Genomic DNA, 16967 nt, shown 5'->3' with positions numbered 1-16967 from the left:
GGGATGGCAGGTGGTAGTGGTGGTGGGTGAGGTTTTGTCTAGGGAGAAGAGACTTGTCGCGATTAATAAGCAGCCCTGAGAAGTGGCCACATTGATTAACTGCTTGTAGGAGGGCTTCCAGTGAACCTCCAGCATTAGCTAGCAGGTCATCTGCGAATAGTGAGACTTTCTTAACCACTGTTTGAAAAATGAGTCCTTTGACTCCTTTGACTTGTTTGAGTTCCTAATGAGTATCGCTAAGGGTTCGATTGGCAGGGCAAATAATATGAAGAGTGGGCAACCTTGTCTAGTGCCTCACATCAGTGAAAAGGAGGGAGAAGTGATACTGTTAATTCTGACCTTTGCCTTTGGTGCCTTATATAGAAGTTTAACCCAAGTGATACAACTCTACTAGGCCAAATCTCTGGAGAAGGCTACCATTCTTAGTTTACACGTTTTTATGTTCAAAAACACTGGACGCATGAATATTGCAGATCCATCTCCAGCTGCCACTCACTCATGCCCTTCACCATTTTTCGGCATCATCAGGGAACACTGATGATGGCAAATGTTGCTAGAAAGCACTTTGGCAGACTCTGGTAACACAACACCCATTAACAAGTGGAAGAACATCTTTCCAATAGTGTCAGCCAAAATATTAAATGTTTCTGTCCATCATGCACATTGTTGGGAATGGACGGGGCAGTGGGCATAAGTATCACATCTCCGAAAACATAGTGAGGGTGTGGCAGCTTCAAATTTTTGTGACAGAGTACATAATATGCTACTTTGCTTTCCGCATCAAGCAGTAATGATATGGCGTGGGTGAGGAAGTTGTTTCCGATACTGCACTCCTTGCTTTTATTTCTCTGCCACAAATCACTGATAACTGGGATTCTTATCGCAGCTATCTGCTGCTGGCCTCAGTCTGCATGACTAGTATTCACTATGAAATCACACTATTGCTTACTGGAATATAGAAACATTGATAATGACCTTTTAGGTCTTGCGAAAGTGTTTAATGATCCCTTCTCTCCTTAAATCTTATAAAATACTTTTAATATAATGAAATGGTGACCCTAATTGTATGGTGATTATTGAATTGTGTGGCCCTTCAGTTGGAGGAATTGCACTCTATGCATTTACATTTTTTCATGAATTTTGTTTTTTTTTGTAGATTATTGATGATTAATGAACTGTATTATTTAACATTAATTTATTAATGTGGTGAATTTTCTATTTTGGATTTTGTGACAGTGTGGCAATAAAACATGATTGGTCATACAATTAGTGTGAAAATTTAAAACTGCTCTTAAATCCAAGAAGCTTGCCAGACTACAGCCATGCTCATTACTTTTTTTTTTTTTTTTTAATCCTCACAATTTTAGTACTAAGGCAAAAAATCTATTGTATATTGGCATCCTGCATATCTAACATTTATTGTAAGTTTCTACGGGATTTGAACTAGAGACCTCTGGCTGCCTTCTCCTACAACTGATTGGCCTTGTTCCCTATTTAGGTTGATCCAATCACAGCAGAGCTCTACCTATTTAATCCCTTCTCTTCCTGGCCTATGCATTGGAACCTGAGCACTGTGGCCTGCCTTAAATGGTTATTGGTTTCAGTGTCGGCCTGGGACACCAGGGGCCCAACCAAAAACCTTAGACCAGGGGCCCACCAAAGAACCATAGACCAGGGGCCCACTCTCAGTACTATTATTATTTCTCTCCTCACTCAACCTCTGTTCTCCTAGTCTCTTTTCTTTACATACTATAATCTATTATTCCATCTATTTAGCCTCTTTGTTCTCAAAGAAATAGGGAATGGCCATGAAATAGGCCAAATCTTTAGCAGCACAAGGGCCCCCTGACACCTAGGCCCACCAGAGTTTTCCTGGTATCCCGGTGGGCCAGTCTGACACTGATTGGTTTGCCCTACCTATATAGCAATTACTCAAAGATATTCACTGTCAATAGTGGTTTAAAAAGATTTAGCAGTTGTATTTAGCAGACAGGCCCCTTCCTTTCTGGTAGAAATAATAAATAACCCCAAAGGCTGATATATAAGGGCAGCAGGTGACTGCATTACTGTTAAATCTCACAAAATTGTTTCTTTTTTTATGGAGAAATATTTAAAAAAAATTAATATAAAGCAGGTAACACAGGTTGTATTTCAGAAACATACTTGGCAGTCCGCAAAAAATGTAAACCCCCAAAGCAAGTGCATTTTGACTGCTCAGAGTGCTCTTCTGAGTCCTTTTGCTATTTGCATTAATTTATTTTTCTGATTTTTAAGATATTAGCAGCTGTTCTTTCACTTATATATGTGTGTAAAAACGACTAATCTTAAATTAGAAAAAAGTATTTACTTTTAAAAAACATAGCTTTACTAGTCCACTTAAATTGACCCCTGGTAAACTAATAACTTCTCCTTGTCAAGTTTACCTTCTATTCGGCATCCCCCTTCAGATATACTGTATTTGTGCATTAATTACATTTTCTTCCTCACTAATATGCTCTTCTCAAGTCACAGAAACATCACTGTGTTAACTTTGTCAGATCCTGCTCAAGTATGTCTGACGCTAGTAAGGTCGCCATCACTTTCAGTTAAAAACTACCAGTACCTCAATTGTTATCAGAGAATGGGTATGGGGGTACTATAACTATCAACTTAGTACATGGTAAGAAATATTAGCACCAAATAATATTTTGCTACAAGAAGATCGCTGTAATAGAAATTAGGGGTACCAGCAGTTATTGGGTGAGTGGCCCTGTCTAGTCATTTTTTATTGCATGTAGAATTTACTGACGTTAAAGACCCATGGCAGTGGACCTGGGTTTAAGATGCTTTTTTTTTTTAGGTGAAATGAAGCACTTTCCCTGAGCTGAACAGTATAGCAGTATATTACTTAATTAAACTGTTTGGAAGGCTCTTAGAATTCTTCTGGTAATGTGTTGGGGCTTCCTTAATGGAGAAGTTTCTGGGAATCTTGTGGACAAAAAACTGTATAACTCTGGACTAAAGTTCGGTATTTATAAGTAAAGGGTCAAAATTAGGCAGGGAACAGCTAGGCTGCTTTAAAGGGGCTGGCCAGCGGTGTGACTAGAAATTACTGGTCCCCACAGCAAATTATTTTTCAGGCCCCCAAAATGTCTAGAGATTGAACAGTTTTAACAATATTTATTGAAGTTGTATATGAATTAGTGCCTCATGGGGCCCTATGCTTCCTGGGCCCCCCCTGCAGCCGCAGGGTCTGTTTACTCTGTAGTTATGCCACTGGGGCTGGCAAATTTTTAGACATGTACAGCAACGCATTTTGTCTTTTTAGCACGGGCCCTCAGGCCCTCACCCTCCCAAGCAAGCAAAATCTGTTTCCCAGTGGTGCTTCAAAGGGCCCACTCTGACCTTTTACCTATATAGAGTCTCAGGATTTCGGATGACTTGCCTGTATGCCCTTAAATGAGAACTTTATCCTGAGTAATAAATGGGCTCCCCTCCCGTACCCCTGGTGACCCACTGAATGGGGCTATTCACGGTACCTTGAACTGAAAATCAGAATAGTATAGCGGTGTTGGCAGTAATCTTCTCAGTCTTCAAATAGGAGCAAGCATTTGATCATTTGATCCAGACCTGGCTTCATCAGTGCATGCTTTGTATTGTATGAGTAATTGTAGGGAATAGGGCATCATCTAGTCCTGCCCTAAGAAGTGACTGCCACTGGTTTCCACTTGATTACAGTGGATGTTAAAGGGGTTGTTAAAAATGATTTATTCATAGTAATAATCCATTTCTGTCATATATATTGGCACATATTCATCACCTATATTTATGTAATTTATTAGTTATAAGTGGTAATTTTATGGTAGCGGGAGAACACTCGGGTCTTCTAGTGACATGATTGTGGCTGGTTCAACATTTTCTACTTTTTAAAAACATGAAAACTTCAACTTGCAAAGAGCTGTAAATTCAATGGTTTGTAAATTGTTTTGATTTTATGTCATTAAAGGAGTGTTTAACCAGGTTTAGGGTCCATTGCTAATTAATACTATACATAATATCATTTGTATTTTTTTTATTCTAGTTGTCTAGTAGTATCTGTTTATTCAGTAATACCCACAGTGTGACAGCAATGCTTCCAGCTGTTAAGAGTACTGCTTTTCTTACAAATCACTACTTCATTTATAAAGCGTGTTCTTCCTCTCCCACAGGAACTGCATTCTTGCAGGTTATGCTAACTGACTAAACCTGCTTCTATAAGAGAAGACTTGGATCCCCCTGGCAGTTTCTATTAAATTCTTTGCAGCTGGTAAGTGTAAGAAAGTAATTTTTCTAATTCATCCACAGCATATATTATGTTTTCATTTGTGCTTTTAAAGAAGATCTAAAAGTAAAAATGTAATGATGTAAACGTAATGTGATTGATCCTTCAAGGCATTTTACATTTATTTTCTATTTTAGTGGTTTCTGAGAGTTAGCAGTTGTACACTGCTGATCCCAGGATTTTGCCTCAACAGCAATCTTTCAGAGTATGTGAGAACCCAAATGACCGTACTGCCTGCATAGTCTATTAATGACAGGGTTGCTGATAAACGGTTACTGGTTACTTTCAAAGAGCTGTTGAGCAGAAAGCCCAGTATAAGCAGCCTAAAAATGCTTATATCTTAAACACCAAAAAATAGAAAGAAATTTAGTAAGTCTTACATAAATTTTTTTTGTTTTGTTTTAGATCGCCTTAATTGATTGCTCAGCACCAGCCCAGGCAAAAACTTAGCAGTTGAAATCACTTGGGGGGGGGGTGCGTAACATATTGGTACCCCTCCTCACATGAATTCAGGTTTACTTGTCCTTTAGAGACATATGAAAGTAAATTGTAATTTCCCGCAATTAAGTTGGGTCGATGTGACTAATGTAATTTACTTGCGACAATTACAAGGCAATTTTGGTGAAATCGCCCCTTGTGTCATTGTCCTATAACTGGCCCTCAGACTTGGTTCCCAAGCCCAGGTGTGCTCCTGTAATGATAAGAACCGTGCCTCTGGTAGCAGTGCCCAGGCCTGGACTGGCAATCTGTGGGTCCTTGCAAATGCCATATAAGGTGCCATAGAAAGTCAGTATTTAGTGGGGGCTGTTTGGGCCTCTGTGTGGACTGATTGGGCCTCTTTGTACCTGAAATGGCAGGGCCTATTTTAATTCTCAGTGCGGACCTGGCAGTGCCCCACAAGTTATCAGAGTTGCCAAAAAGCTGCTCCTGGTAACTTCAGGACAAAACTCCGCTCTTTTTGTACAGAGAGTGCAATTTCTCTGTGTGATATACTGCTCATGCCATGCGTCGTATTGGTCGGCTGGTAGATTAGTTGAGGTATCAACTGTAAAGGTATAAGGGGGCAAATTCACTAAGCAGCGTAAATGCGCTTGCGACGCCTTCGCCGCACTTCGCCAGGGCGCCTCTAATTCATTAAAATCCGAAGTTGCACTCAGGGAGGTGAAAAGTAGTGAAGTTGCGCTGGCGTTAATTTGTCAAGCGACTTGTTGTTTTGCCCTATACATGTGCCTACTGTATAGTTTTGGTGCCATATGTTAGGAAATGTAGGGGGGAAGGAGGGTACCCCCAAAAAAATTTATGATCTATCACCCTTAAAAAAAAAAAGTAAGACGTCAGCGTTTTTTGGGACTTAGAAAAAATGTAAACTTTTTTTGAAGCAAGCCCTATCTATTATATTGCACTTTGCCTGGTCTGAGGTGGCGAAGGCAAGTCTGGCGCAAGAGGTAACGTTCAGTAAAATCCGCAAGTTAGTGAATGAGTGTAGTCCCTTTGCCATAGCGCAACTTCGCCTGGCGTAAGGGTGCGAACTAGCGCTAGAGTAGGTCCACTTCGCTAGGGAATTTTATGCCAGCACCGTTAGTAAATTGGCAAAGTAATGCCGGCGAATTTGTGCTAGCGTTAGCATCTTCACGCTTTAGTGAATTTGCCCCAAGGTCTCCAACAGATACATCTCCAGTTAGCTATATTTAGGTACTGAAATACATACAAATCAAATGTCTAGTTGGACGTATATAATCTGAAAAATCAGCTAAGGGCTACAAATTGTAACCTGAATTTGCATAGGGGCATTTTTTGCTTAATATGGTGCAAAATAGCTGAGGAACTGCTCAATATTAAAAATCACTATTACGAACATTTTTTTCTGCACCTTGTATATAAATACAAGGTGCAGAAAAAAATGTTCGTAATAGTGATTTTTAATATTGAGCAGTTCCTCAGCTATTTTGCACCATATTAAGCAAAAAATGCCCCTATGCAAATTCAGGTTACAATTTGGCAAGATATTTGGCTACCAATTCTGCTTAAAGGATAAGTAAACCTTTAAAATAAGTGAATGTGAAATTGATGAGGGGCTATTCTAAGAACTTTTGGAATTTACATTCATTTATTTTGTTTTTAATCTGATATTAAAAGATACAAGTACTGTAAATAAGAATGAATTTGGTGACAACAGTGCCTCCTGCTGGTCAGTTTCTGCCCAGTCTGACCACCAAGTAGTCAAGGAAATTGTATGGAGAAAGAAAGAGGCTGCTCTGATGCTCTTCTGCTTAGGAAAGATTTAAGAAAGTTTTCTAATTGTTTTCCTGAGCAGAAGAACATCAGAGCAGCCTCTTTCTCCTGACAACTTCCTTGACTACTTGGTGGGAGGGTTGCCACCCGGCCAGTATTTTACCAGCCTAGCCAGTAAAACACCTGCCAATTCTGGGGCTGGTATTAAAAATGTACTGGCAATGTAGTTGCTGGTAAAATTGTAATACATTTAACAAAAACCCTCGGCCCTCCACTGGAAACTTACCTTTTCTCCTTCTTCTGGCTATTATGTGATGTGCGGCATGGATCGCAGGTCTGCCTTTTTTGCATCACAGCCCACCCCTTCTTGCTCCCACCACCGGCCGGTAAAACTTTTCTGAAAAGGTGGTAATCAGAATGGTCAGAAACTGACCAGCAGGTGGGCTGTTGTAACAAAATTCATTCATATTAACAGTACATGTATCCCTTAATATCTTGGAATAAAAAGAAAATAAATAATGAATGTAGATTACAAAAGTGCTTAGAATAGCCCCCTCATCTATTTTACATTCACTTATTTTAAAGGTTTACTTATCCTTTAATCTGAATATTGATAAAAAAATTTGGTTTAAAGTTTGTTCCGTATTGGCCTTTGGATGCTTCTTCATTTGCCAAATCTAAAAATGATAGATTCGATCCCTTATAAGTTTCTGCTAACATTTGTAGCATTTTTGATGCAGTGGATATATGGAATATACTACCTTGGGAATCGTTTTTGTGTGTGTGTGTGGTTTGTTAATGTAAATTCTGATTACCTATATCTTTAAGGCTGTGGGCACACATGCTGATGGCTCTGGCTATTGTCAGTCTGCTTATTTTTGCAGGCTGAAAAGAAGCAGATCTGCTCAGTGCCCCTACTCCATTGATTTGAATTTGATAAACCTGTGTACGTTCACACACAGTGGAGCTGAAGCTATGGTTTCTATTATTTCTTGCTCCAAACCTGCAACTGCTGGACATAAATGCTCCTCTATTGTGGAAAAAAATTAGCAAATGACCAATTAAAAAAATCAATGGACTATTAAAAGAGAAGTAAAGTTATAATCACTTGGGGGGTTAGCCAAAATGTTAGTTAACCCCAGTAATTATCTCTTACCTGAGACCCTGGGCCAATGTTCCTGTTCACTAAAAATGCTCTGGTCTGGATACTCCTGTATGAGCTCTATTTTGAGATCTTCTGTTTCTTCATTCTGCTCTTTGGCCCCAGCCCAGTGTGCTTACATAGTAAAATGAAGAGTTTTTTGCTACTAAGTTTGGCTTTCACTCTACTGTGCATGTGCGTTGAAGAGAATAGAAAGAGCGGAAGAACATGTTGACGAATGAGTGCCTACAGCAGTACACAGGGCCAGTGCGCTTTTTACCGAACAGTAACACTGGCCCTGGGTTCAGGTAAGATTTAATAATCACTGGGGTGTGTCTAACAATGTGGCACCCCCATCCCCAGTGATGAAACTTTTCCTGCTCCTTTAGTAATATATTATACAGTTTTGAAATTCATAACTGTATTGTAGGCACACTGTTATGCAACAGTAGGTCCCTCCTTCATGTAGTGTGCTTGGCTCTCCAGCTTCTAACCTTTGCCAATATGTATAGTCCTGGAGCAGAATTTAAATCTCTACAGCAACAGCTATAGCATATTTCCTAAATAAGTCCTGCCAGCATTATGTAGAGCTGTGTAGTGGTATGAATGTTGTTACAGTAGTATGTATGAATCGCCTATTGCTAGTATTTTTGTCTGATGGCAAGCTTACATAAACTTGGTCTAAATTAACCTGATTCCTTTTAAATGATTCCCTCTGGTAAATGTCTCTCGTCTAGTAAACATTAACTTTTACTTAGCACGTAAATGAGGCTTAAAATAGTATGTAATCTAACACACTATCTGTTTACATTGTGAAAAAAAATCATAATTTCAGATTTAAATATCATGAAATAATGCATGTATTAAAAGACTAATTATACCCATATTAAAGCTACCAGTGTGTGCAGTCTTTGCCAAAGTGATGTGTGAGTGAATGTCTGAGTGTAAAAAAGTGTGGTGTTTATAGCTCTTCAAATATTTAAGATATGTCTTGCATGTCAGTACATTTACCAAGCTCTCTATCCAACATTATCTGACAAAACGTGACTCGTTATCTGCTGAAGTAAATGTATAACTTGCCCAACAGTGTTTTGTCATAGGCAAGGCGGTATTTTCTATTTATGCACCCGAGTGAATTTGCCTAGAGAAGCACATTTAGAGGGGATTCCTATATGTAGCCGATGATTGATTGATTAATAAAGTTTGCATTATTTTTAAAAAATGCAGATCAACATATGCGTCTGGACTGGCCTTCCCATGAGCCGATCACACAGATAAGTAGGCTGTACTGTAGTGCCTAGGGCAGTGCTTGGTAAAAAAAAAAAAAAAAAAATGCCACCAATTATAGATTATGTAGATAATTTCTTACACTGTAAGAAACAACTTGTTTATGTAATAAAACACAAACTCTAATATTTAATTAAAGGCACTTAAGTTTGTCCAGGCGCAGTAATCCATGGCAACCAAATAAGTAATTTGGTTTTAAACAGGTGACCAGAAAATGCTACCTGGTGATTAGTTGCTATAGGTTAATGCCCCAGGGAAGTCTTATATATATACATACATATACATACAATTATTCAACTAAATGGCATGCATTAACATCAAAACTAGCAGTGTCCTACAAATTCATTGCTCCCTGCAAATATTCGCTACCTGTGTTTTGTTTTAAAAATAAACACATAAATAAAAATTTTTACAGAATAGTATCTCTCATGTCAAGCTATTGTTTACAAAGATAAAACATCATAATTATGAGTGCCAAGTCATTGATGCAGAACTTCAGGCACCACCAAAGGTTTCGGAAACCTTTTATTTTTTTATCTGCACTTCATGTATTTAATAATGTCTATTTTGTGGGTGACTGTGAAGTAATTATGCTTTGCACAGATCATTCAATGTCCTAGATTGCCATTGGTCACAGTTAATGCCCACTTACTACTAATTGTTTACTGTACCAAAGATTTGCTCATTATATTTTTCAATACAATGAGGTGAAGTGATGCCGAAAATGTACTTTTCCAGAACCAGTTTGTGCTGGCCTAATCCGTGGAAGGAAGACCTCCAACCCATGTAAACATATGCCATCCAAATGTTATTCCTATTCATTTTACAAAAATCTGTTACCATTTATTTATGCCTCACTGTCTTTCTTAAAGTATAGGGTTTAAAGGGATTCTTCACCTTTAACTGTTAGTATGATGTAGACATTGATATTCTGAGAAAACTTGAAATTGTTTTATTTTTTTTCAGTTAGTTAATTAGCTTTTTGTTCAGCAGCTCTCCTGTTTAGAATTTTAGCAGCTATGTGGTTGCTAGGGCCTTAATATTTTTTGCAATCAGGAAGTGGTTTAAATGACAGATTGGAATATAAATAGGAGAGGGATTGAATTGAAAGCTAAGTAAGAATAATAATAAAATTGTAAGCTCACAGAGCAATAGTTTTTGGCTGTCGGGGTCAAGCTGGAAAGATGTAGAAGAAAGCAAATAATTTGAAAACTAAATTTAAAAATGATCAGTTGCAAAGTTGCTAGGAATTGGACATTTTGTAACATACTAAGGTAGTTATTAATCAAAGGTTTTTATCAAAGAGTTTTTTATACCTTAAATGAACTCACAACTCAAATGGTTTCTAATTTAAGTAAAAAGTAGAATGGAAAAAACTCTTGAGTGAGAAATTCTCGACCTGCACCAGTCCCTAACCTGCCTCCTCCCAACCCGGGGGCGGAAACAGGAACAAGTCTATAAATTTAGGGACCAGAAGGTCACGGGCGGGGAGAGCAGAAGAAGAGCTCAACCCGCACCTGCCAGCGACACAAAGATTTTGTACAGTAGCTGGCCTAAACCCGACCTACGGGTAAACTTGCGGGTTTCGGGCCAGTCTGCACATCACTAGTTCAAGGGACCTCTGCCATAAACTCCTACATGACCTCAACAATAATCAGTTAAAAAAAAAAAAATTACCTCGAAAACACAACTTGATACTTAATGAACAACCCCTTTAAGCAATCCCTTGAAAAGCAAAATGGTTTGAAAGCAAAGCTTAAAAAAGGTACATCTATATTTAACCAGTTATTACATTTCCTTATGACTGCTTATTGTACTGTATCTGTAATTTATGTAAGCATATGCCAGCCTATTAACTTACCCTTACACTGTGTCCTGGGACATTACAAAGTAGTGCAAATAACCCTTGCCTTGACACACCAATACTGATAATGCGTGATGCTAGTTACCTCCCAATGGGTGGCACTTCAGTGAGCAAGAGATTGTCCTTCCCCTTTTGTTTTAATGATAAAAAAAAAAGTGAAACTCACACAGATATTTTGGGCAGTCAAGCTTATCCCCTCCCTGATGACAACATAACTCTTGTGTTTTTCTAAAGCTAATGGTATGTGTCTGAATTAACCTTCTGTATTTCACATGATTTGTGTACCTGATCTGTCTTCCTACTGTTAGCGTGAGAATGAAATCGAGCAGGTTTGGTGAGTTGGCTTTCTTTGTCAGATGCATTAGAGAACAACCCCGCATGCATGCTGTTCTATTTCTGTGTGCTGTCTTTCACACTCCTTCCTCATGTGAATGTTCACATTTCCTGTCTTCATTTACTTACGCTTCTTGAGCAGCATTCTGCTACTGTATTTTTATTGCCCTTCCTACCACAGGGCAGCAGGAAATAAGTCTATCTTGTCATTACCTATAGTAATAGCTGTGTAACCCTCTACAACACCATGATTTTGTTTGATTCTAGATCTCTAGCCTAATAGTTTTTATTTTATTTTTTTTTTTTTAATTTATTTTTTTGCTATACAGCTTATTTCTCTGTTCAGGCTATTTATTTTTTTCCTCTTTCGACTTATCTTTATTTCAGTATATTGTTAAAAACTTAAAGTTCCCTCATAATTACTGTAGATACCAACATGCCTGCAATGACACAATAATTACAGCTTTTAAAAAAACCAATGTGCATCGAGTGAATCTCGGCAGAAATAGGAAATAGCATTTTTGGCAATGTATAACTCCCTCCATATCCTGTGTTTATTGTGCCCCACAATTCTAACAAGCAGTTCAGTATACTGAATAAAATATGTTTTTAAGCAGCACACCTCAGCTTCTGTCCCCAAGGCTTTAGCAACACTGTACGTTTTCAGGATAGAATTATCCACCACCTTTATTTTTCTGTGTTTCTGAGGTTATCCTGTGACTATGCTCTGATAGGCAGGGCTGTTTCATCAGCTGCACTTTTTCACGGTTAATATATGAAAAAAAGCTGCAAAAAATATAAGTACAATGTATGAAATGGTTATAGTAATTATGTCCTTTGATGGTATAAACTTATAGTTGGTTGTCAACTTTTGTTTATATTTCTTACCAGTCCTTCCTCTCCATTCCTTGTGTTAATACAATGACCTTTTATTTTGTTGCCATAAATGTGCTGCCCAGTCTTCTGTGTTATTATTGATAGTAACTATATGTAACCCTCGTCCTTTGACAGCGTTTGCCCCTGTATCTCCTGTATAAAATCCTCCCTTGTAACATACATAGTAAGGTACTGTACCCTGTCAATATTTTAAATATGCAGGTTTTACACTTTTTATGCTACTTCTGCTTGGTGACTTAAGGAACTCTGCATCACCTGATATAGCGACTGCATTAGAACTATAGGTCAGAAGCATTTGCAGTCCATCATCCTTTTTGTAGTATGGGTTTGAGCCCGGTAATTGTGCATAGAACTTCCAGATGTGGGTTGTTTTTTACCACCAGGGGAATGCATGCTCTTATTGAGCTTTTTGATACTATAAAGGGCAGATTTATCAAGGGTCGAATAATGAATTCAAATTTTCAAATAGTTTTTTTTTTTTTTGGTCAAAACTCACATTTGAATTGGAAATAATCCAAACTCGATTCAAATTCGAGATTTATCAAACTTTTACCCTGGTAATAATTCGAATTCGACTAATCGCTACCTAAAACCTGCGGAGTTCATGTATAAGTCAATGGGAGAGGTCCAGTGACCCATTTGAAGATGTTAATAGCCTTCCTGACATTCGAGTCTTTTGCAGAAAAAAAACATGATTTGAGTTTAATCTAATTCGATTCGAGTTTTTGAGTCTGCAATATTCGTTCAAGTTTAAGATGTTCACATTTTTTCTTCAATAACCTCCCAATCAAATTTTGCGTATATTCGAATTTATTTGATTAAAAAAAAAATTCACATGAATTCGAAATTCGACCTTAGATAAATGGGCCTCCATATGTGACTGCGTGGTTATGATTTCTTAATTTCTGTGCATGCACCAAATTGCCTGTTTATGTCCCTAGTCATTCTTACCACACATTTAATGAGATAGTCTGGATGTAAAAGTACTGTGGTTTCTATAGTCCTAGCAGGCTCTACAAGAGAATATAAAAACTTTTTGTATGACACAGCCCTTCACAAATAATATAAATACATATACTACATATAGAATTAGAAAATAATCAGAATTAGGATAGTGTGGTTTATGAATAAATATAGGGCAGTTACATACATACATGATACATACATAGATACATAGATACATAGATACATAGATACATAGATACATAGATACATAGATACATAGATACATAGATACATAGATACATAGATACATAGATACATAGATACATAGATACATAGATACATACATAGATACATACATAGATACATACATAGATACATACATAGATACATACATAGATACATACATAGATACATACATACATACATAGATACATACATAGATACATACATAGATACATACATAGATACATACATACATACATACATACATACATACATACATACATACATACATACATACATACATACATACATACTAACCTAATTCTGATTATTTCCTAATTCTATCTGTAGTATATGTATTTATATTATTTGTGTAAATAGTTCCCTCATTTTATTTGCCAGTTCCCTAAAGCTTGGCCACTAGAGGGACTCCTTAATTCATTGAAGGAGATAGCCTCCTCTTCTTGGGTCAAATCCTGACCTTTATATTGGCAGTGTGTTAAAAAAAAAAAATAGGTTCAAGGAAATTTTTGCCAAAGACTCCCTGACAAGGGGAAGGGAGTGGAACTCCAGACCAGTGCAGGGTTTAGTGAATGTTATAGGTCTCTCTAGGAGCTCTACCAAGGAGGACAGAGGGACTATATTCCCAGTGGCATTGTTAACTATACCTTTGTTCCCTCTGGGTTCCACTCAGAGTAGTTTCAAGAGAAGATAACTCTGTGCAGAGATTGATTTCCCTTTGCACATTCTATAGAGGTGAATGTTCTGCTCACAGTGCTGTTTTCTGAGTATATACTGATTGTTCAGTATGTGTAACCTATGTTATGTCAGTGACCTCCTTTGTGGATTGTTCTCAATAAACAAGTTTTGGTTAAGTTACTAGAACCACCGGCACTCATTTTGTGTATTGTAGTTGCACAACACCCTGCCTCCGCTACTTGCAAGGTCTCACGCCTGGCAACCGAGAGTCTCATTCAGGGCAATATTTAGTAAGCTATAGAGTTAAGGAATCTTGGGCAGTTCCATTGTACCATATCCTTACATGTGCATTCTGCGTCACCTATTTCTGGGATAGACTTTGTTTAGAAATATGCATTGTTGTTGCAGCAGCAAAACTTTAACATTTTGCTGTTTGCAAGTTCCATGCATAAGTAGCAATATAAGAGTACCACCGGTTAAAACATACGCATTGCTAAGTCAGCTTTGGTTTCAGAAATGGTTAACTCTACAAAAATTTTAACTGGCATATTCAAATAGAGGTGTAGGTAATTTGACGTGAGTGCAACATTTTATCCAATATGTAGGTTTTTGGGCTCCCAGAACAAGGTAGAACCAAGCAAGAACTTGAATACAATTTGAATTGCCCAGCAAGTCACTTCTTCTCAACTATTTCAATAAAATACTGTAATTATATTTAGGCTTTGTCAGAAAGAAGATCTTATTGCCTGTATATTATCCAGATAAATGTTTTTCTTTATGCCGAAAATATTGTGCTGGGCAGTAGTTGGTTTGTGCTGGGTTTTCTGTAAATAAGATGCATGCAGTATTAGGGGGATATTTATCAAAAGTTGAGGTTTGTCAGGTTTTTCCTCTACCTCTAATAAACTCACAACTCAAATTTTTGCTTATTGATGAAAAAACTGGAATGTAAAAAAAACTGCAATGAATACAATCAGGGGGAATATTCGAATACTCAAATTGATTGAGTCAGCTGCAAAAAAACCCCCTCATTTCTAACTCATTTCTATGGAGAGTTTACTGTGCATTCCATTGTCATGGAGGATGTGATTTCTGCCATGCGGGAGTGTCAATATAAGGTTCTGCTTAGTAAAAGAATCTCAACCATACATGTGTATCCTGCTGGCTGCTTTCTTGCTCCCTCTGGAGGAATCTTGATGCCTTATTTCTTTTTTTAATTTAGACTGGCTTACGCCTCTCCTACTTTACCTTACAAACAAAGTGTAAAGAAGGGCCATATTTTTTTTGTTTCTATAACCGTATAAATAGTGTTTATAATCGTGTTAACTTTGTGTTTAAATACATCCTATAACATTTTAATTGTGTTCTTTTAAATGTTCACTGCAGATTTCATTGATATTTTCGGAACTGTTCTGAAGAACACAGCAATGACCTTGCTCTCTCTATATACTGGATGATGGAGAAAGGGCTGTGTCTCAAATATACTGGTAAATATTAAGATTCTTTTTAACATATATCTACATATTGCAGAAATATACACTGTATATTAAGTTCCTTATCCTTGCAGGCTCATCCTCTGTCATCTGTCACACATTCTGTGAAGCTCTATTTTTCATGTCCGTAAATAAAGGGTAGCAGATGCCCGGATGGCTACATGTTGTTTCTGTTCCTGCCAACTTCAAAATTGCCCATTGTGTAGTGTTTATTAGAGCCGTTGGGGAATTTAGTTATAGATTACATTTCAAAAAGTCATTTTTAAGTGATCAGGCGATGGTAATTATCAATTCCCTATAAGAATTCCACTCATTTTGCACTGTACCCTTCAGAAAACGGAAGGCACAGGAAGCATAGTAGGAATTAGTTGCATAATGGTGTTCTCTGTTATCCATTATTTAAACTGTGCCATATAGCCTTTTTTCAATTTCTGCCATTGCTACACAGCAGCTTGTTTATATGAACTATAGTAGTGTTTCTGAAGCAAACACATCAGTTTTACCAGTGCAGGGCAACAGTACATGATATTTTCATTACTTTAAAGTGGACTTGTCACCGGCCATAAAAAGCTGTATAAAAGCTGTAAAAAGCTGTTTTTTTTTTTGTTTTGTTTTTTATTAAACCATTCATAGCTGTTGTAAACACATTTAAAAATCTCAGCTGTCAAATATTGCCTTAGGCATAGAGGCGGGGCAAGCAATTACTTTCACTTTCCATTCAAAATTACTAGATATCAATGCATTCCCCATTTCTCTTTACCATTTAATTGTGTAGCCAGAGCATGGGGATGGACATCAGGTCCCCCATTCTGGTGCACAAACAAGATTTTAAGATGATGCAAGGCTTGAATTAATAACAGTATCCACAAAATGGCGCCTGCCTGCTTGCTATAATTATGAGTTCCCAGACCAAAATAAACAAGATTCAAATGATTTATATAGTGTAATTAAAGTTTATTTTGCTTGACTAATGTCATAAAATAGTATTTGGAATATTTTTTTTGGGTGACAGGGTCCCTTTAAAACATAAATGTTTTTGTGTTACTCTTCCTTTATTGAGGAAAAAAATCAAGACCGGTGCTTTTAATTTTTTACGGGTATATCTAGAAAACCTTAACTTTGACAGTGCCAAGCAACCCCCTAGAGCATTTCCAATTCACATGGATCCCAAGCTGGGAAACTATTTTGAATGCCATGATTCTGTCTTCGTGCCACGCTGGAGTCTAAGGAATGATAATAATAGTGTGATATATGTATGTACCAAACCGTAATAGTATGAAGAATATCTCTTCTGTACCTTGTCATAGAATGATGATTATTGTCTTTTTTTAAGGTGACATCATAGACACATTCATATTCCATGTAGCTTGATGCCAAGGACTTCAAGGATGACTGACATTACAGTAACATCCAAAATGCGCAGAGGACTGGTCAAGGATCCAGATAATGCAGATCTATTCTGCAAGGAAGACCCAGAAAGAATATTTGTGGATCTACATGAAATTGGCCATGGCAGCTTTGGAGCTGTTTACTTTGTAAGAATATTTGTAGAGA

At 37.5% G+C, this 16967-nt stretch overlaps 1 protein-coding gene across 1 annotated transcript in view; it reads left to right on the top strand.

Moving 5' to 3' along the window:
• taok3.L (TAO kinase 3 L homeolog) overlaps positions 1-16967 on the top strand; it is a gene marked incomplete in the record, with an annotated part of 127043 nt that overhangs the window by 16509 nt on the left and 93567 nt on the right. Inside the window, 3 exon segments of the mRNA NM_001093474.1 lie at positions 4188-4285; positions 15307-15407; positions 16747-16948. Coding sequence (NP_001086943.1) covers positions 16829-16948 — 120 coding nt within the window.

Source organism: Xenopus laevis, chromosome 1L (genome assembly GCF_017654675.1).
Source record: "Xenopus laevis strain J_2021 chromosome 1L, Xenopus_laevis_v10.1, whole genome shotgun sequence".
NCBI lineage: Eukaryota > Metazoa > Chordata > Amphibia > Anura > Pipidae > Xenopus > Xenopus laevis.
Note: the sequence above shows the minus strand (reverse complement) of the source record. Positions and strands in the feature narration are given on the sequence as shown.